General features: G+C 40.5%; 1 protein-coding gene across 2 annotated transcripts in view; it reads right to left on the reverse strand.

Annotated features, from left to right (window-relative positions):
• Positions 1-20,215, reverse strand: part of KDM3B (lysine demethylase 3B) — a 47,456-nt gene extending 27,241 nt beyond the window's left edge. The window contains exons 1-12 of one of the 2 annotated variants that reach the window (XM_054288022.1): positions 19,995-20,215; positions 16,321-16,488; positions 13,873-13,986; positions 13,290-13,395; positions 11,742-11,866; positions 10,262-10,330; positions 8,764-9,339; positions 5,134-6,376; positions 4,568-4,769; positions 3,045-3,259; positions 1,849-2,001; positions 756-863 (exon numbers count right to left, since the gene is read on the reverse strand). In XM_054288022.1, coding sequence (XP_054143997.1) covers positions 756-863; positions 1,849-2,001; positions 3,045-3,259; positions 4,568-4,769; positions 5,134-6,376; positions 8,764-9,339; positions 10,262-10,330; positions 11,742-11,866; positions 13,290-13,395; positions 13,873-13,986; positions 16,321-16,488; positions 19,995-20,165 — 3,250 coding nt within the window. In that variant the 5' untranslated portion in view covers positions 20,166-20,215. The remainder of the gene's footprint in view (positions 1-755; positions 864-1,848; positions 2,002-3,044; positions 3,260-4,567; positions 4,770-5,133; positions 6,377-8,763; positions 9,340-10,261; positions 10,331-11,741; positions 11,867-13,289; positions 13,396-13,872; positions 13,987-16,320; positions 16,489-19,994) is intronic. The other variant, XM_054288023.1, reaches the window with a different exon arrangement.
• Positions 20,216-21,174: the final 959 nt, after the last annotated feature.

Consider the following 21,174-nt stretch of genomic DNA (forward strand, 5'->3'; position numbering starts at 1 on the left):
CCTGGAGAAGAGAACGCCCTGTGGAGATCTTGTTGTGCCTTTTCAATACATCAGGGGGGATGATAAGCACTGAGACTTTTTTTTCAGGGTCTCTAGGGACAGGATATGGAACAACATTTTTAAACCGAAAGAGGGTATGTTTAGATTGACTATTAGGAAAAAATTATTCCCTGTGAGGGTGGTGATGCACTGGCATAGATTGTCCAGAGAAGCTGTGCTTGCCCCATCCCTTCAAGTGTTCAAGGCCAGGTTGAATGGGGTTTGCAGCAACCTGGTCTAGTGGAAGGCAGTCCCTGCCCGTGGCATGGAGGTTGAAGCCAAATGATTTTTTAAGGTCCCTTCAAACCCAAACCATGTTACGACTCTGTGATTTTTATGACCAGTTATGTAAAGAGTCAGCATGAACCATTTAGTTTCCCTCCCTGTCCCCAGAGAAGAAGAAAAAAAAACCCAAACCATCCCCAAAAACCTCTTTCTTGCTATTTAAACAAATTTACTTAAAATACAACTAAAAAACAGCTGACCATAACAAGTCACAGCTAATACTAGAAGGATGCACACTTCAAATCCACAGCTTGATCATACTTGGGTTACCTTCCCTTCAACCCTTCTGCTGTAGGAAGTGGAATTTTCCTCTAAATCAATGCTAGAAGAGGTATCAGCTACAACATCACCTATCTCTACGTTTTTTTCCATTTTCTTGCCCAGAATTAGTACAAAATTTGCTATTTTTCCTTTCGTGTTTCAAGCATTACCTGTACCAGGGATGATCTGTGTTGGCATGAGATTCTCTGGTTCATGAGACTGACCCTTTGCACACTTCAGCCATGAGAAAACTTCTTCATCACCAATCTCCTCTGTATCTGGAATAAAGAAAAATAAAATATTTTTGTACTAAAGCTTTACAATGCAGGATATCTGTGCATTACTATTGTTTATTTAGATTCTTTACAGTGCAGGAAATTAACGTGGTGATCTCAGAAATAAACTATAAATACAGACCATTAGGACTGGATATACAGCAACTTCTGCCTCCTCAGATTATACAGCTACCATAGTAATTTCCCCTCAGTCATCTATAGCAGCTTGTTTTCAATCACCTAAAAATCCTGGCTTCTAACCTCATTTTTTAAAATATGATACTCTTGTTCTCATTATACTTTTCTAAGTAATCACAGTGAATACACAGTAGTATTCACACTTATTAACATCCAGTATTTTATACATTTGCTCTATATCATAATGTAACTGTCACTAATTAATCTCACTGGGATTACCATCTCAGTACAGCAGAGTACACCAAAAAACCCAGCCAGGTATCCACTTTCTCATGCCTCTGCTTCTTAAAATTGAACTTACTGAACTTCTTCCTGAATTAGAAGCCCTGGTGTGTCACAGAATAAAAAAAAAAAAAAAAAAAAAAGAAAAAAAAAAAGAGGAAAACCTTCCAATCTAACTCCTTATCAAAGACAGCATTTCTCTGCAGTGTCTGCTTACAAGTTCCCCATACAACAGTTCTGAACTGTTAAGATAGTACATAATTTTTCTTTTATACTTTTTGAGGAAAAGAACTATACAGCCTGAGACAGTCAACTGTCTCAGTAGACACTCTATGCTTGAGCCTGCTGATGCTGTGATTTTAATAATCCCATCCTATGCAAATAGATAAAACACAGGTACATAAGGAAATGAAGAATGAAACAGCAGCATGTAAGACAAGTTCCAAACATGCCTTCCAAGCTGATACTCGGTAACTCTCCCACAAAACATTCTACAACTTCCCAGAAACTATTCCCTGACTATACTCAGCTCAAAGATGACAGCGGGAGAAAAATGCCCAGTACTCACCACTACGTGGACGATTCTTCCTCAGCCGGTAACAGTCCAGACAGACGCCAAAACCACACTTCCGACAAACCCAATGAATATTGAAGAGTGTTGTCTCACATACATCACACATCTCCCTCACACCACGTACTGCTCGCTTCCATGCCACCTTCTCTATAGAAAGAAGGCATACTACGAATTATTGCTTTGACATTTTGCATGTCTCCCATCTAATCTGAGAGTATCACAGCAACATTGATAAATTCATAGCAACATGACCTGAAGGAAGAGTATAGAAACACACATTTTTTACCTTCATAGCCCCATACTTTGAGTTGCTAATCCAGTGACACTATTAAAATTCCCATTTCTAAGAATGGGTAAGGTCAGGTATCAAAATGCACACTACCAGGAAATGCAGCACCTTACAGTGTTCTGTAATAACTGAATTTAATGGAGCACTAATGGAACTTACAGCAAAATCACAAATCTTCTGCTAGTTTTATGAACAAGTGATATCAATATATAAAACCATAAAGAATGTGTATTTAGTTTTAGTAATCAGATCTCTATCAACTACTTAGATTCTAAACCAACATATTTGCCAAGGAAGGGGTTCTCCAAATGGCTGCCCTTGTATGTTCCACAAAATAACAGGAAAAAATTAGATAGTCAGTTATCCCCATGTGATAAACTAAACTGGGTACCCTCCCCTCCCCGCCCCAACCCTTTCTCCCTGAAATGGAAAGCTGGCAACTAGATGATCAGCTAAGTCCTTGGGGGATGAATTAAGGTACTGCTCCCACCCTAGAAAACCCTGAGCTTTACATGAGGTCCCTGGAGCATGAAAGGATAGGAAAACATCAGAAAATCTGTTCATTAAAGCATAGCTGGTCAGTGTGGTAGGTGTTTGGGCTTATTTCTGTTTTCTTAGGAGCATGAGCCAGCTGATTTCTGCATTTAGTTATTGAAAGAATAATGTCTGGGAAAGTTACCATTAGCTTCCTTGGTGGTAATGTTGCATTGATCCAAAAGAAAGTCTCAAATTCCGATCCCTCAGTTACATCCCCCACCCAAGAGTGAATATAGCCTCTCTTTGGAAGAGCAGGAGAAGCATTTCAAAAAGAAATTTTAAGACATTTTCAATTCTATTCCACTCTACTGCACATGCATTATACAGAAAGGGTGGGAAAAACCATGACAAAAGCCCAACATACGATGTGGCTCCACCATCATCATTGCCTCCTTCTCTGACATAACAAGCTGGCAGAACTGGTCCCCAACATTGGCCAGGATATATTTGGAAGTTTCCAGATCGATCCCCTCTGCAGGGGAGGAAGAAGGAATCCATAGGCTCATAGCATCAGGGTCACTTTGTTGCGGGTTCAAGAAACCTTCTACTCGTAGTATACCTTTCCGGGTAAATACCAGCCTGCAGGAAATAGGATGGAGTAATTGAGAAACTGCTCAATCACCTTTAATTAACTTATAATGACATCTATATCAGAACATAAATCCAGAAAGGGAGGAAAAATACTTCATCTAGAGTGCTATATTCTACAGACAGTACACTTATTATGCAAATACCAGTAACACAGAGAATAAGGCATACAAAGCTGTAGCTACAACACCCAGTAGAATGAATCCCAAGGTTGTAGTAAACATTGGTGGGAAATTCCACCTAAAAGAAATTGCTACAGTTTGCTTCATCCCACTTCTCTATCTCATTAATAGAAAGAGACAACAAAATTCAATTTGACCTGCTGCATGATGCTGAATGGCTGTCATTCTCAGTTTTAATTAATCAGAAAGTTTTCCCCACCTTTTGAGAAAACGGTATTTCAGTTCTGGCTAGGGCTGCCAACACCTGGCAACTCTTCCAACAGCTCACATGATGATATATGTAAAAAACCTTGTCGCACTGGTCTCCACATAGATGAATCACTACTGTTATACCAACAGCTGTTAACCCTCTCTTTACCTTGTGTGATAAAAGGTGTAAAACTGTATGACAGAACCCTAAGCATCTCCTGTCAATATCAAAGATATCTTCATTTTTAAGCAGAAATCATTTTATCTTTAACCTCAAGCTAGATTAATTTTTAACAAGCTTAGGAAAAGAAGCAGCATGCTTACTGGATGGGTGACACATACTAAAAACTCAGTTCATCCTTTACATGTCAGAAAGTCATTTAACTACTTTCAGAAAAAGATGTGTAGCACTTGCTAGGATCGACAGTTAAGGAAGACGAAAAGAAACACAACAGGTCAAAGAAGAGTAATACATGTATATAACACAGAGGGAACACAGACACAGCGTTCTACTCCTAAAAATTAGTCCTGTGTTCAATAGAATATGGTGAAACATTAGCCTCATGCTGGCAATGCTTAGTTACTTGTTGAGTGGATTAAAATTTTACCTTTGTTCTGAATGCGTTATGAAGGAGTGAGAGTTATTGTATATTAACTGCCATCCAGAAGTAAAATTCTACCCAATAAAGCAAATTCAGCTTCCTGAGGCTGTACCCAGAGGCTCACTTAGTGTCTTATAGCTTTATCTTTGAAAAGCAGCTCTTTCTGGGCCAGGGAGGGAATTCCCATCAGGTGATGCAGGGAAATGCAAGACACTCAAAACCTTCATTACTGTACCCCAGCATATTTAATTAATAAAACATTGTGCTTGGATATGGCCCAAGCTCTGCACACAGACTACATATGAAAAAAGGAAGAATTTGAGCACCTCCGGAAATGGAAGAAGCGACATGCCACAGTTGAGTCATCCTGCTCTTGCTCCTTAAATTTGCGGTACCGCTCCAGACGGCACTCCCGACACTTGTGCAGATGTGGAGCTACATTGATGCAAGAGCCATCCTGGAGAAAAGGCTCACCTGACTGCTTCAGCTTCCTCACCTTACTCATATCTTTCAGCACAGACTGGCCAACTGGGTGAGGCAAAGCAGAAGTAAAAATCTATCAGTTAACTGCAAGAGCAAAAGGATACTGGCTCCAACAATCATCTTCTCAGAGATCTGTATGTTCATACCCATGTAAAACAGTACGTCTGTTCAAGCCTACAGCATACCACACTTCTGTCCTGACACACAGGCTTAAACATTTATCAAAGTGAACACCAAATTCATATCCATGAAGCATTAAGCTTCAGCCCTGTAAGCATCCTGTGTGCTGCCTACTGAATATGAATGAGGTCTACAACTGTGGTTAGTTTACACAATTCATTACACAGGAGATAACCCAGTATCCCACCTCCTTGTGCTTCCAAAACATCATCTGCATTCAAGTCATCACCTTTTAGGGGAGCTGTGCGGGGCCGGCCCTTTGGGGCTTGCTTCCCCTTTCCTTTACCCAGCAGTAATTCTGCATTGCGCTCCACATTGGGGCCTAGCTTCGCCATCAAATGGTCTGGGATACCCTTCATACAAGCCTTAGCCTGCAACTGGTCTTCAGAGTCACTCAAATCTGACAGATCACTATTTGTACTGGAGTCGGAGTCCTGTTTGGACGTTAAGCTCCGCTCATCTAGCGAGAACCTTTTCACAGCTTCAAAAGGGGCTTTCTTCTCCTGTGGAAACTCTGCTTGTGAAGAGAAAAGGGTAGGTGGATGTCTGCCAAACACACTGGAAAAAGTTTTCAGAAGAGGATTGTCCTGCTGCCCAGGCCCAACAGCTGGTTTTTCTTCTGTTGGACTGGAGGATAGTGTGGGCATCTCAATAGGCTGTGTCAGGCTGCTGCTCGGTGAGCTGGAACGGCCATTCCCTACAGTGGAAGGGCTCTGAACACCAGCAGTAGCTGTTGAACCAGAAGCACTAGAGATCATCTTTGAGGAGTCAGTTGTTATAAACAAGGTTTTCTTCTTAGCTAAAGAGTCTGTACAGGTGAGTGATTCCGGCCAGCCAGAAGTGGCCTTATGACCCACAGGTGTTGACAGAGCACAAACCCCTGTCTGAGATGAAGATGCAAAGCCACTGAAAGGACTGAATTCTGCTTTCTCAGCAAATGCCAGGAAAGGGTTTGAGGGTTCCTCTCGTGACAGCTTTGGGGGCTGTAAAAATAGGTTTTCATGGCTATCAGAGGGACGAGTATTCAACAGACTTCGTGAAAAGGCTGGAGTAAGGGTAGGCATAGATTCCACAGGCAGCTTCCGCTCTACAGAACTACCAGACTGGGCTCCTGGCTTACAGTCCACTGAAAGAATTTTACCTTTACAAGTCCCAGCACCCACACTCTCTGTACACTGCTTGAACGAGTCTCGACTAGAGACATCTTCAGTCAAGCTCTCTGAAATGACCGTGAAATAGTTACTGGAAGGAAGATTCTGGGACATGCACTGAAAAAATAAGTTCTTGGATGAATCAGAATCTTTTTGAGCCTCTTGTCCAGTACCACAGCCAAAAGGAAATCCAGAAGGTTTGCTTTCTGGAGCCATCACTCCATTTGATTGGCTCCTTCCAGCCCCAAATATCAAGGACTGGGAAGCACTTGGGAGAGAGACTCCAAATCCAGAAGAAGCCAAAAGTGAATTTCGGGAATTCTGGAACAAAATTAGTAAGCATTAGTCCATTATAAATTGTTATTTGAAACACGACTACTTTAGTTCATCTCGTAGTACTATCAGCATTCTCCTTACCCATCAGGAAAAAAAAATTCCAGCAGACTTACAATTACTTCTTTAAAGATTCCTACCCACAAGCTATTGAAATTGAAGACACACAGAGAAAACTAATACTTAATATCTTATCATACTTTAGAACAAAGGTGAGGCACCAGACAGGTAAGCTAATTCATAGAAAAGCAAGTTAGTAAAACTGCTGATAATTTGAATTCAAATCAACAAAAAGGGAACCATAATTGAAACTATTTTTGAATACCCTCCAATCTTTCACCCTCCCCCAAGAGCATTCTGATAAGCTTCATCTACTTAAGCAGCATCTCTGAAATAAGTATCTTAGTTTGCAAGTTAAGTAAACAAAGCAAGCCCCTAGCAGTTAGCAGACAAACTATTCCTGATCCCCACAACTCACATCTGCTGGCAGGTAGACAGATGCCTAGGATGTGGAGCCTTCCAGGGAACAACTCAGTAGAGGTTAAGCACAAAATACTTACTTTTTATGACCATTAAATACAGGAAAGTTTTGTGAATGACAGATTTCTACTAGAACCATAACCGTGATATAGAATATTCACTTGCTCTCTTCTCAATTGGTACTTGTTCAGATTTTCCAATTCTGACAGTCCTACTATAACTGATTATATACTGTGACTAGTTCCTCATAGAATCATTTAGATCAGCTCTACTCCTTTTCTTTGAGTTTCCACTTAGAAATCTGCTCATCATTAACACAATTTTATTTCAAGGTCATGCTAAATAAAACTACAGACTCTGTGCAACACATCCAACTGGTCACTAGTGTCCCTGCACACCTACCTGACTGCGTACTAACGTTTAGCCTAACGGTTCCTCATTACCAATCTATAGCTGTAATAACTTCAAAAACCTATTGACATTTCTTCCAGATATTAGAATTTTCAATATTTCTTTTTAGAGACAAAAATAATTTTAGAAAACTCTGTTCTAATAGTTTTCAAAAGAATATGAATTTGAATGGAAACAAAGGTTGTGAAGTCATCGCAAGGACCCAGTTACACTATGATACAGTAGACAGTCTGAAATAGTAACATGTATGAACTATCTACAACACTCTTACTGATTTATGTCAGTTTCCCTCCCTCAAAAAAATAGTTTAAAATGGACTAATGGCCTGCTAGCCAACTCTGAAGCTGAATTATTAATGTTTTAAAAAAGTAATATGGGGTTGGAGAGAGGGAAAGAAGGAGAGGTGGTACCAAAATTTCTCAGTACAATTACACAACCTGCAGTTGCTCCTAACTCTGAATTTATTTATTGGGGGGGTGGAGGATAGAAGAGTTCATATTACATTATATTATGCTCATTATGCAACACTCCTGTTTTCCACAATTCTATTCCTCCTTTACACCTTCCCATCCAGGAATCTTTATCCCAAGGTAAATATCTAACCTTTCCACCCATTCCATTATCTAATACAAAAGACAGGGATAATAACAATGCCTTCAACTTCCTGGCAATCACACTGGACTCTCTTAACATATCTCCCATTTTCTTCACTTTACTTACACAGCAAATGGCTTCTTTATTTTTATTGTATTTAACTGAGGTGAGCTTCATTTTTGTTTTGTTTTTACAAACCTTCATTTGATTTTAGAAGTTTTCTATTTTGTCTTTAACAGGGTTTCCCTTCTATTTTTCTACTCTTTTCCTTGTAAACAAAGGCATAACTAAAAGGCCTCTGAGTTGCTTCCAGACTGACCTCTCATCTCAAATATTTTAATTATTTCTTTGGGTTTAGTCCTATATAGTATACAATGCAACTGGCTCCTTTTTCTACTATACAGGTAACACAGCTCTAACACACAAGACAGGCATCTTTTAAAGGTCTTCTAAATGTAGGCTCATTGTTTTTCTGGTTTTGAGGCTTTTTTTCTTTCAGTAACTTGAATGTTCAATTCAGTGTACATGTGCATGCAGATTTGTTTATATAAAGGCAAAAGATTTTAGGAGGGCTGTCTTCTGTATGACACAACAAAATTAATTAAGTGCAGTGCTTAGCATTATTTTAAAGCTGCATTTCTCAGATTGAGGCTGGATAAGCACAAGAGTACTGCAGTTATCTCTTACTACTCCTTCACCAATTATCTCAATTTTCTTTTGAGTAATTTCTTAGGTCAGATAACTGGTTTTCTTTGGGAGGAGATGGACTCATGAGAGAAAAAGTAGTTTTTTCAGTTCCATGGACACACATTTTAACAAGAGTATATTGCAGAACATCTGTTGCAAACATGTAAATCTTTCTAGAACAAGTGGGATCATGAGCTACTCACCTCTCCCTGGGCTTGTGATCGGACTGTTTTCAGTTTCTCCTGTCCACTAACAGCAGGCAAACTGGTATCAGAGATCCTCACAGTTGTTGGTGTCAAAGCAGTTGTAGTAACTGCGGTTGCAGAAGTCACTGTGCCTTGAACCTGTTCCAGTGATTTTCCTGCCTCTTTACACCCAGATCCAACTTGTAATGGCTGTCCAGCCACAGAAGAAAATGGAGTGAAGGGCAATGGTGTGTCACCAACTGGCTCGTCTTGGACTACTAATGTTCGGCCATTCTCTTTGGTGTAAGTAGCAAAACGAATATTGCGACTAATCTGAGGAAGAAATGAAGGCAACTGCTTGGCCCTTGGATCCAGTCCTGTTTCACTACCGGAGACTCCTTTCCAGGGACCTCTGCTTGCCTCACCTCCATCACTACCATTGCTATCTGCCTCACCCCTCTCCTTCAGCTTCTTTGTTGCAGGATCACAACCAGGATCTGATACATTTTTCCTCCTCCTTCCATCCTTTCCCTCCAGGCTTTCCTTCTTCTTTTTCCCTTTAGATGATGATTTAGTTGCTTTTAGGCCCCCTCCCTATAACAGACAAAGCCATGCAATCACTAAACAGAACGGTCCAGATACCCATTCAGAGAACTTTCTTCTGTTAGAACAGAATATATTACACTGCTCTGAAGTTTAGGAACACTTTATCACAAATTGAGACATCTAAAGAGAGATGATATATGAGCACAGAACACAAGCATTAAGCGCAGTCCTGTCTTTTTTGTACTAGAGTAAGATCTGCACAAGTGATTTTTTAGCTGAGCTACCTTGCTGTAGCATGAACCACATCCAAGCCAATTCTGAGAAATATGCAATACTCCAACAAAGCTCTTTGTGATGTATGAATACCACCTGCACACTAATTTTTGCTCCAAGCACAAACCCCATGATTCTTTTGAATGGCACACTTTCTGTTCATTACACAAAGCCTACAATATTTAACTGCAGGAGATAGCTTGCCCTTTGGCCTAGGGTAAAAATTCAGGTTCAAACATTATCATGGAACATCTCAATCGAGGCAGTGAAATGCCATAAACACATAAGCCTGCTTACAAGGCACAGCAGCCAGATGTCAATTTTTAGAAATGCCTTAAAAGGTCTGTGAAGGAGCACAGAATGATCCTATTAGAAAAAGGCAGCAACACTCCACCTTAAAATAGAGTACAACCACCATGGTTACATCGCTACTGATCATCCCTCTAAGATCCATGCTAAATTTAGTAAACAGTTCTGAAAAAAAAGAGAAGATAGCTTAAAGAAAACTACGATCATCAAAATGGTAAACAAAATTTTCCTGTTCCAACTTTAAGAGGAAATTTACTAAAATTATCCAAAATCCACAAGTCAACACTGCATCATTTTTTAGTCTTTTCCAGATTTTACTTATTTCACATCAAAAATTTTACGAAGTTGCACACTGTATATACAAGACCTGAATGAACTGCTGTACTACCTCGCCTGGAGAAGTGTTATCCATCACCACGTGAATCAGTCGAGGATCCACCGACTTGATCTCACCACTCTAATTTTCAGACAGATTGATAATGAGGAAGTAGGAAAAAGAAAAGCAGAGGTTAATTTTAAATTCAAAGTATATAGTATCAACGTAAGAGACTTAAACACACTGTTACTGTGCAGGCCCTCTCCCATTTACCTTTTCTTCTTTTACTTATTTACCTTTTACTATCTTTATTTACCTTTTACTATGTCACTTTCTTAGTAATACTACAGCCTTCTAGTTTACCTTCTATCCTTTTGCTCCTTCTCTATTTCAAAAACTTTCAGATTTGATTCCTACCACTGTTTGTATATTTGCTCTGTTGAGCATTTCTAAAGGTATTCATTGCATTAAATGTAACTCTTGAATTTCATTTAACATTGTTACATATATGTTCACCCCCTTAGATCTAGAAAGGACTACTGGAAGAAGCACATCAGTTTAGCCCAAGTATCCTCATCAGCGTCTCCTCAAAAGAAGCAACGCATATCCAATCTCTGTAACTGTTCTTGGAGGTTCCTTTCTATTTCACAGTAAGTACACAGGAAACTCTGTGCTTCCTAGCACATATCTGCTGAATGCACATAACTCCACAATTTTTATGTCTCTCCAAAGTATTATGCTGATTTACCATACAAAGTATACTTTTTTCCCTGTGTGCCAGCAATAGCAGTAGTCAGAGTGTAGGATTACTGCTCATTCAGTGCATTCCATCCACACATGGAAAAGGGTACAGGGGCAGTGGGTGCAAGACACAAGAGGGGATCTAAAAACCAAGATGCATGCTACTGCTAGACAGCACCATGGACCTGCTCCCAGTTGCTCTGGAAAAAGGAAGCTATCAGGAGCAGGCCACTGGCAAGACTGAGCTACCTGTCAGACTGCACAGAAGCACACAATAAAAACCAGCAACTAGCAGTGCAGATTCTCTGTGCTGTGCACAGGTTTACTGATAGGAACAGGGCAAAAGTAAATAGTCTGAGCTAAAATATATAAATCAAATTTATTTATATAAAGACTTCATCTGCTTTGCTAAAATTGTTTCCAACTATTTGTACAGTCTGTCAGATGGAAACCAAGAGAAGGCATGGGAAAACCACAATGTAAGGGACCCAGAAGGTAGCTTTCTATGCATCAGCATGCTTTCTCTTCTGGAGAGTAATTTACAATATTTTTTCTTACAGCACTAATTTCCAATTAAACTCTTACAGCTTTTTTCTTTTTAATAGAAGTGGCCTGTGTGACATCATTTTTTCAAGAAAGTCATCCTAATAGGAAAATAAAAACCCTGTGAATCACAACACAAATAATTACTAATCTTTTAAAGCAGAAAAACAACCCAAAATAACAAGTTTTGGTGAAGCTGTCATTCTCCACATACAGATATTGAGGAATGGTATTTTAGGAACACCAAAGTAGCACTTCATACTTTTACCTCAGTCACAGACACTTCCATAAGACGAGTTATTGGGTCTTGGTGGCTCACAACACCACAGAGCCAGCTATTTTCATCCTCTGGTTGATAAACTTTAACTCGCTGGCCTTGAACACTGTAAGGACCTGGAAAAGAAGGACTTTGAGGACATTTTCCAAACAAGCTTTGTGTCATACAATAAAATGGTTCTGTGCACTTAATTAGGGCTTGAAGTGTCATCTTCCAGGTGGAAAGAAATTAAAACACCAGGGCTTCTCCTGCAAATCCTGTGTAAGCAGGCATTTTATCCTAAAAAGTCAATAGGTCCTCATTGCTGTAACTCATGAATACAGCTTACACATTAAAAAACCCAAACGTGAAAGACCAAAATTAACTCACTCCTTTGACAAAATCAAGCTACATGGGGGTTCCTTGCTAACTAAATTATTTTGTTTTCTAACCTACAGGTTAGTAATTATGCACCATCAATCCAGTGAACAGTCCCACTATTCTGACTTAGCCCAGATGTTTCAAATCCCAGATAAAAAGCTATGCGTTTCAGAGTAAAAACATATATTCGGATATCCAACATCTCTAAACCAACCAGTCTTAGCTCTTTCACACAGATAACAGATCATCTACAGAAAGGTTTCCTCTCACCCTGCCCTTGTTCTCCAGATCAGCGTGCTGAGCTTTCCTCCCACCCTAAGTCTAGACAAAATAAAACCTCTGCTTATCTTGGATCATCAAAATCCACATGATGCAACAACCTGTATGTGACACAGCCAGAACTAGGCACTTTAGAAGAAGGCTTCAAACTGGACAATTCTTAAGCTACTTGCTCATCAAAAAAGTATTGTCCTCAGAACTTCTATGAACACATGTTTTATCTGACCAGAAGGCACCAAATTCCCATGAAGAACTACATGTTCCTTCAGATGTAAGACAGTGGCCTGTCTGTAGGGTGGCTCTCTGGCACATGAACTCTGGATAGAAATTATTTTAGTACTTGACCAAGATGACCCAAATCTGACAACCAAAGCCACAATCAGGCTTAACCCTAATACACAATCCAGACAACAGATATTAACTCTATGCTGACCAGCCACATCCACACATATATTCAACTTAAACAACTGATGTATTAATTATCAAAACGTCAAAATTTGAATTGCTATTACAAGGAAAGTTTCCGAGGATCAGCAGCTACAAAGGAACTTCACTTCAAAGTTCCCACAGTTACAGAACAGAACCACAGAAAAGGACCAACACTTTAAAAATTCAAAAGTAAAACTTAAAATAGGGAAGTTGTAAATACACAGACGTTGCCCTACTTTAACTACACCTCACGCGACCATTCCCAGTAGGTATTTCTGGTTGTATCTAAGCAACTGCTTACCTGTATCGGTGATAAAATAAAGTTACTTTGTAAAGGACTTGCAAAATATGGAAAATTGACCTCCAAATGAAACAGTAACAGATACTGTTACTATCCCCCTTCACAAATTCCAGCGTAGCCTTACAGCGGCTGCACAACAAAGTAGCTCTGAGAAAGAAAACACGCCTCACCTCTACTAAGTATCTCCTGAAGCTTCTGGTCACTGATCAGCGCATTGACAGATTCTCTTAGAGAAGGCTGCTCCTGTAGAATCTGACTTTGACTCTCTGTTCCCATCTGCCAAAAACAAACAGTTTTAATAAAGTATAGTCTTCTTGGATAATAGAAACATTAGTTTTTACAAAACAGCTCTTCTTGGACTGCAGCCAGATAGACAAAATAAAAAAAAGTAAAATTAAGAAACATATTACTGAACATGCCAGGAGTAATAAGGGCATTAACTATGCAAAAGCTGTATATATAAAATGTGTATTCATAGAAATTCTGAGGACAAAACTTCCACTGTAATTAACAGCTACACAATGACAGGTAGCTCTCCAATTGAACCGTGTAGAGAGTGTCAGTACTTTTTGAATGCAAATAGAGGTCAGTGTAAGGACCTTGAAAGGCAGGGAAACAAATACAAATATGTGACAGGGCAGTGAAAGGAGAAAGATGGGTATGTTGTTGAAACAGTAAATAAAACCCCAAAACTAATCTGACAAGCATAGCACAAGGCTAAATTTACATTTCAACTGAACATAGCTCAAATACCTGAAATAAACGTAATCCACTGGCATCAGACAGGAAACGTAAATGTCTGTCCAGAAGAAACTCCACTGGGACCACAGAGCCTAACCCCAGCTTATCTACTAGAGGAGTAAAGGTCTGTGATGAACAACAAAAAAAAGAAGTTACCAAAATGACTGAGCACACATATAGACCAACAACAGTCGATTTCATACTACTTAGGATTTTAAAAAATTTTAAATTATCATCTCTCAACTTGTACTGCCCAGTACTTGAGTTTTAATGTAAAATACTAGTCATTATGTCTAAGCCAGTAATTCTTGCATTACAAGCAGGAATTACAGGCAACTGGATCCACTTTTTCAGTAAATCTTAAAGAAGAAATGAAAACACCTGTGGGGGTGTTTGGTTTTTCATAGGTAAGCACTTTCTAATGCTCAGGTTTAAAAAAAAAAAAAAGCTTTGGTTAAGGTTAAAAAAAGCTTTGGTTAATAGTTTAAACTATCTAACATATTTCAGATATAGCCTGGCTAGTGGTTTGTGAAAAGCTGAAGTTCATAGCAAGTGTATTACTGATGTTCAAGATGCAGAGCAAATCACTAAAAATACCTAGTGAATTCAGAAACCTTGTAATAGTAGAATCAGACAACCTTATAACATAACTTGCTGACTGAAGAGCAAGTTGACAACCAGAGTCTTTGAAATGTGTTACTTGTCTCATGCTCTCACCTACATGATTTTAACACAAGTATTCATGACATTTTTCCCTTAACAGCTCTCATCAAGTTTGTTTACATTCCATTCTCCCGTACACAACAGAATAAATATAAAAATTTAGTTACTCAGTTTATGCAAAACCCTCTCCTGAAAACAAACAGGATTACAAAAAAGAGAAAATGAAGAATGAAAACACATTCATAAGTGATATATCTTAAACAAACAAACAAAAAAAAAGAACCAAAACGCACCATCCCCCACACTCCTGAAACATACCATTCCCTTTGTAATGCTAAGCAGTTGGTTTCCCATTGCAAGTATGTACTCTGGTGCTTTGACTAACTCCAATCTGCATTCCCATGCAGTTATCTGAGTAGGCCTGTAGTACCTAGAGAAAGCTCCAATGCTCATGTGGCTGTCCAGAGTACAGGGGATGGAAACATTTTTTCAGCAAGCCTACAGATAAACCTTGAGTTGTAGTGGAAAGAGTCTGGAATTACATAGTCAGCATGCAGAACAGGGTAACGCCCCCAAATCACTCAGATTTTGACCAATTTGGAAATGAACTGAAAGACGCTGATCCTGTGTAAAAACAGTTTCCCAGATGAAACTAACTGGAGTTCAGTTTTGGAGACAAGCTGGAAATACACCAACAGCAAACTTCACCTATGGAAAAAACACTCTCTACAGAATCACTGCTGTAAAGGCCTGGTCTTCTTCTGCCTTAAGCCAAGCACAATAAAAGAAATCCTCAGAGAGAGATGCAGTGATGAACTTAGTGCTTTGAGCCTGAATGCCCATTCAAAACATTAAATTCAAATTCTACCAAGGCACACAATCCTTGACAGGAAAAAATGTTTCAATGTATCCATGTTCAAAATGTATTAAAAAGCAGAGAGTAGGGTACTAAACAGTCCAAGGCCTGTGGGAGGACAAAAGAAACAAAAGGGGCAAATAATAAAAATTAAACAGCATAAAAATGAGGTAAAGATTCCCACATATAATGATCATTCGTCTTCAGAAGTCACTAAGAGAAGAAATATATAAGTAATGCTCTTCACTATATACTACTCATCAAGATGTTTGCAGAATGGGTATATTCAGATATGCTAGCTAAAATAAACTGGCTTTGTTTTTAAGTGTCTTGACATGTAACTGCCATGTAAATAGCAATATGGTTAACCACATCAAGAAACATGAGAAAATTTTGCGCGTAATGTTAGTTAATGCTGACAACAAAACAGAAGTAGATTTTTTAGATGAGGAGTGGCCAATTTATGGTTTATATATCAGGCACAGCATGCATTCTCTTCAGAAGATTGCCTTCTGGTATGCCTATTCATTTGATGCAACAGCCTTTACCATACAGAGCTCTGGAAAGTCCTTCGTAAGACCAAAAGGCTTATTCTCACAATTCAGAAAAGCCTGACATACACAAGGTTTTAAAACAGGGAAAAATAATCTTTTCAGATATATAACACATCTCTTCAGAGACTAACTTTAAATAGTAAATATCACTTTTCTGTACAATATGTCATAGCAAGTTCTGGGGTAGGAACTGGAAGCATACTGCCTCTCCAATGCCTTCTCAAAGACACTATTAAATACCAGTTAAGGAACTCGTATTAGTAAAAGTCCATGCCCCAAGCAATTTTTGAACCTGCAAAATGGTGCCCTGTACAATATCCAAGCATTGAGCTTCACAGTGGAGCTGATGATCTCTGAGGATCTAAGGGCTTCTGGTCAAATACTCACCAGCGCAGGCCACTGCGCCTGCGAGATTCTAGTCCCCTGAAGCATAACAGGATCATTTCGAGGTGCCCAAACCAATGACCCTTCCAGCAGCAACACTATAACTTCTTCAGCATGGACTTTCACCCACGCATGTTGTTTCCAGTTACAGCCATCGAATTCCACAAAGATCTGATTAAAAAAAAAAAAATAATCATCTCTTTTCAGACACTTAATAGAAAATAAGATTCCTATAATCCTTATGGAAAATGAGACCACAATTTTAGTAAGAAAAATCAGGGTAAGTATCGCAATGTTATTACTGAGAATACATCTACATAGCTACAGGAATCAAAGTAACCATCACTAACCTATGAAAAACTATTTAAGCCCAAACATACATCACTGGCTCCAAATGCTGTGTTTTCCTATACAAAATTAAAGACATGAAAATTGTTCATCCCGAAATACAGATGATGACTCAATGCAAGCCTCTTTCACAGTAGGATTTTTTAGAGAATCTCAACACTATTACTTGGCACTTCAATAGACAGCCTGTATCAGTATGATTAACTGACATTCACAGAACTAAATGCTTCAGCCTGGGTTTGTGTTTGCAAAACCCATTCTAAATCGGAAGCTTTGTCTTGTCTTGTACGTTATTAAACTCCCTGAACAAATGCAAATATTTTGGATGGCATGAGATTACCCAGAATTACCTACTTGCTAGATTTTTAATAATCTTATTTACAAGTGTAACAATATAAACCACACTATACACACTACAAATCTAAATCACTATTCTATAATTCTCTTTTTTCTTTTCTATCACAAAGGACAACTGTTAAAATAATTTGAAATTACACAGCAAGAATGCAAAGGTTTCAAATCTCATTCCATGTCCTAAAAACTGGAGCTATTATCTGTTATAAAAGTCACATTCCAATCTCTCATCTACAGAACTTACACACTTGCCAAATATAATCAAACATGTCAGATGAACAGCAAAAAATTACTAATCAGTTAAGGAACACTTTAAGCTGGATATCAAAACAGGGTTTTGTAACCATCACTGGGAAGCAACAAGGCTAACCAGAGACAAACAACTCTCTGCTTTACCAATACACCATATTAAAAGAAGTACTAGAGACCACTTAACTCCTCTACTCCATTCCTCCCCCCAGACTCAAAAGGTCAAACCCCAAGGGAAGAATATGAAGTAACTCTCTTGATGAATTTTTGAACTCCATTACTGCTTAAGCTGCCCTGCTGAGAAACAGTGTCAGACCTTCCAAGATATCCTTCCACCAATCAAACAATTTTCAGCAATATAGTGGAAATTAGACTGAACATCTTTCCGTTTTCAGTGGGCCTACAGGTTTCTTAATACTATATTTATGCTATTTTGCCAGTAGTCCCTACTCAAAACACTTTGTGTCCCAGGCCTCCAAACTTTTATGGTATTGTAGAGCTTGCCTATCCATTAAAACAGTGATCTCTCATACTTCTATTCCACATAAGAAAAGCAGTACTGCCCTTCATGTGACACATTGACTTATTTTCCCATTAGCATGCACTTTTACAATATTAGGAACAGACTGAGATAAAGCCCAAAAGGTCTTTAATGATCCTGTTCTAGTAATCATTTTGAGAAAGAGGGTAATACCCGTTTCCATTTAGAAGAGGCAAAGCTGTTTTCTAATAGCAGCATAATTTTTCCTCAGGATTTCTTCTAGATGCTCTGAATATGGGATGACAACTATGACTGACCTTTATATGTATTTTTTGTGGACTAACCACAATTAGGTTACTCCACATTATATCAAAGTAAGAAGGTCTAAGAGCTACTCTCTGTAACCAAAATTTTACAGGGTGAAAAAACCCAAAGATCTCTCAGAGGCTTTACTCTACCAGGAAAAAAAAAAACCAACAACGAAACCCATACTTTTAAGTTTTATACTTCTTGTCTATTCCCAAGATTTCTGCCCTAGAAAGGTGCAGATATTCAACTGCACTTTTGTACTTCTATAAGCCAAATATGAGACTACAGGCTAGCAATTGATACCATCCTTGCAGGATGCTATGAGAAAGGACAGACTTATGTAGACCAAAGAGTAGAAAATACATTTTTCCCAGTCTTTATCACACCTAGTCCACATTGTTACCTCAGAAGAGTATTTCCTAAACAGTGGTTGACTGCTTGGTGCCCGCCAACTCATCACATCTGACAGAATTACTTTAAAGAGAACTCTTTTCCAATAGCATATCATTGCCATTGTCACAGCAGCATTCATTATGCATGGAAGAGTCCACGAAAACACCGAATGTCCCACATTACTCTAAATTCTGCCTCGACTATTTTACACATTTCACATCTTACAGTTCTTGCATAGATTTTTGAGAATACACTGTTTAGAGACAGCTACACCCCTGAAACAGTATTAAGTGGAAGGGTACTGATGAAAGGAGCTGGGGAGAGAACTGCAGTGCTGAATGAAGGTAATGAATTCACACATCAATGAAAATGCAAGACTACTGATGACACACATGTCCAATGCAGTCTGCTACAAGAGTGGCTCTTCAGCTGGATCTTAGCCCCGACACGCTTTCACAATTCAGATAGTCTCAAACACCTGACACATTTCCCTTTCGAAGAAACCCTTTATGCATGGGCTTTTCCTTCCTCTTCCTTGAAGAAGTTAGGCAGCAGCTAGAGTACACAACCGCAGCTCTCAGCTGCAGACATAGGGTGCCAGGCCCACCCAATTTGCAGAGTCAAACCTAGCACACTGCTTTGTACTGACAGCCGTAGGTGCAGTTCTAGAACAAGGACAAGAAAGCAGTAACACTAGAGGATAGATGTCAAGGTAACAGCTCAAATCTGGGACTCTGCAAACAAGCCCAAAGAATTTATGGTAACTATGAATTTTTAAAAAACTGATCATAAAGAGAACTAAAACTCTTCACAAACATAGAACCTCATTCCTACTACCATGTGACACTAAATCAGACACAGCCCTCCAAAGCATGCCAGCACTTAAAGCAAGTACCTGCAGAATCGACACATGCAAAGAGACACTCCACCAATACATTTTTAGGATCTCCACCCAAACGTTTCACTGAGCTATACTAGAAAAAAACCAGACAAATGCTACAGTGCTTAAATACATTACATGAAGCCCAAATTCCTACAACTAAATACAAAACCTGAGAAAAACTCGAATGGATGAGCCTCACTCAAAAGTCAGCACTCAATATGTATTTTCATATATAATTCACGGTGATCGAGAATACTTAACATCTTCCCGGCGGAAAAATAAAACGAAACAACCTAAAAAAACCCCAAAACAACGCTTTGGGGTTATATACATACATATCCATCAGCAGCAGAAATGTCCCAGACGTATTTGTTTTACACCTATGTTACTTCCAACCAGCGCACCGGCGGTACCGGACCCCTCACGTATCTGCCCGGTCGCTCCGCCGCTGCGCTCGTCGCAGGCTGGACCCGCCGCTTCCAGCCCCGGAGCGCGTCCGGCGGGCCCGGCGCTGCAGGAGGGCTCGGGCCGCCGGCACAGTTCGGCCGCAGCACCCCGCCCGTCCCCAGTCTAGCCCGGACCGTCCGCGGCCCTCACGGGAGGCTCGACCCGCGGCCCCGTCCACGGTACTGTGTTCCCCACTCTCGCCCCGGGCCTCACCGCCAGGTCCTGGGGCACCGCTCCGCTCATGGCCCTCACGGTGCCGCTCCGCCAGGCCCGTGCGGGCAGCGCAGGCCCCGGCTCCGACCCCGCCGTCTCGCCTTCGCCCGGCCCCGCCGCCAGCAGCAGCAGAAGCCGTTTCCCCACGGGAGAGGCCGCCGCGTCCGCCATCCCCGCCGGGCAGAGCCGCCGCCGCCGCCCGAGCGCTCCGGCCGCAGCCGCCGCCCGAGGCACCGAGAGGCTCCTGCCCCGCGCTGGGCCTGAGCGCCGCCCGCCGCCGTCCCGGCGTGCACTGCGCGATCGACCCGGCCCCACAAGGCCCCGCGCGGGACAGGCGGGACCCGGGCGGTCCGAGGGGCCGCCGGGAGGGACGGGCCTCGTGGCGGAGCGGGAGGGCCCGTCGGCGGGCGTGGGCCTTGCCTAGGCAGAATCCCACACGACCGCCAAATCCAAAACCTGGAATTATCGCAGAAATGAAGGAGTTTTAACCTAAATTTTGATGTAAACACATAGGAGAACCAGTGCCCGCGTCTCAGGCAGGATCCCACAGATAGCATGAGTAACTGCTGCTGGCCCCAGAGGACCGGCAGCACTCCACAGAGCGGGGTGCTTCACTTTCCAGTGAGGCAGATTTTGGAAAGCAGGTGCATTTAGGAAGCAATTAAGATACAAAATCAGAAGGTGAATGAATTCAGCTGTCATGATTAGCTCATAAATCTGAACAGTTATCATGTAGCACAGCCCAATGTCCTAAACCCCTTTTCAACATGAACCACAAAATACTTAAGCATCTTATAGTATCTGTTTCTGCTTTTGCAGTAAAGGCACAGTAGCAGTGCTAGGAACTGTAATGAGGAGCAGATGCTATACTCCATACCAGCACAAGGATACTCTTGTGAAAGTAGGTTGCTCTTTCGCACATATTGTTTCTTCACTCTGGCAGAGTCCCATTTGACACTGAATTAGCAACAGCAAAGACAACTTGCTTGCTTTCACTTCCATTTATTCAAATGATTGTGCCCAAGTGTTTCAAGCGGATGACATTTCCTCTTTGTTACTTTCTAGTTAAAGGGATGCAATGTACTGACTGGAACATGGGTAAGGCAATGCCTAATACCAATTGAACAACTACACAAAACTTCAAAGTATCAGTGGCACTAGCACTCCGTGCTCTCCTCCT

This window comes from Melozone crissalis, unplaced genomic scaffold (assembly GCF_028551555.1).
Source record: "Melozone crissalis strain CALT ecotype California unplaced genomic scaffold, PUWL_Pcris_2 ptg000061l_1, whole genome shotgun sequence".
Lineage (NCBI taxonomy): Eukaryota > Metazoa > Chordata > Aves > Passeriformes > Passerellidae > Melozone > Melozone crissalis.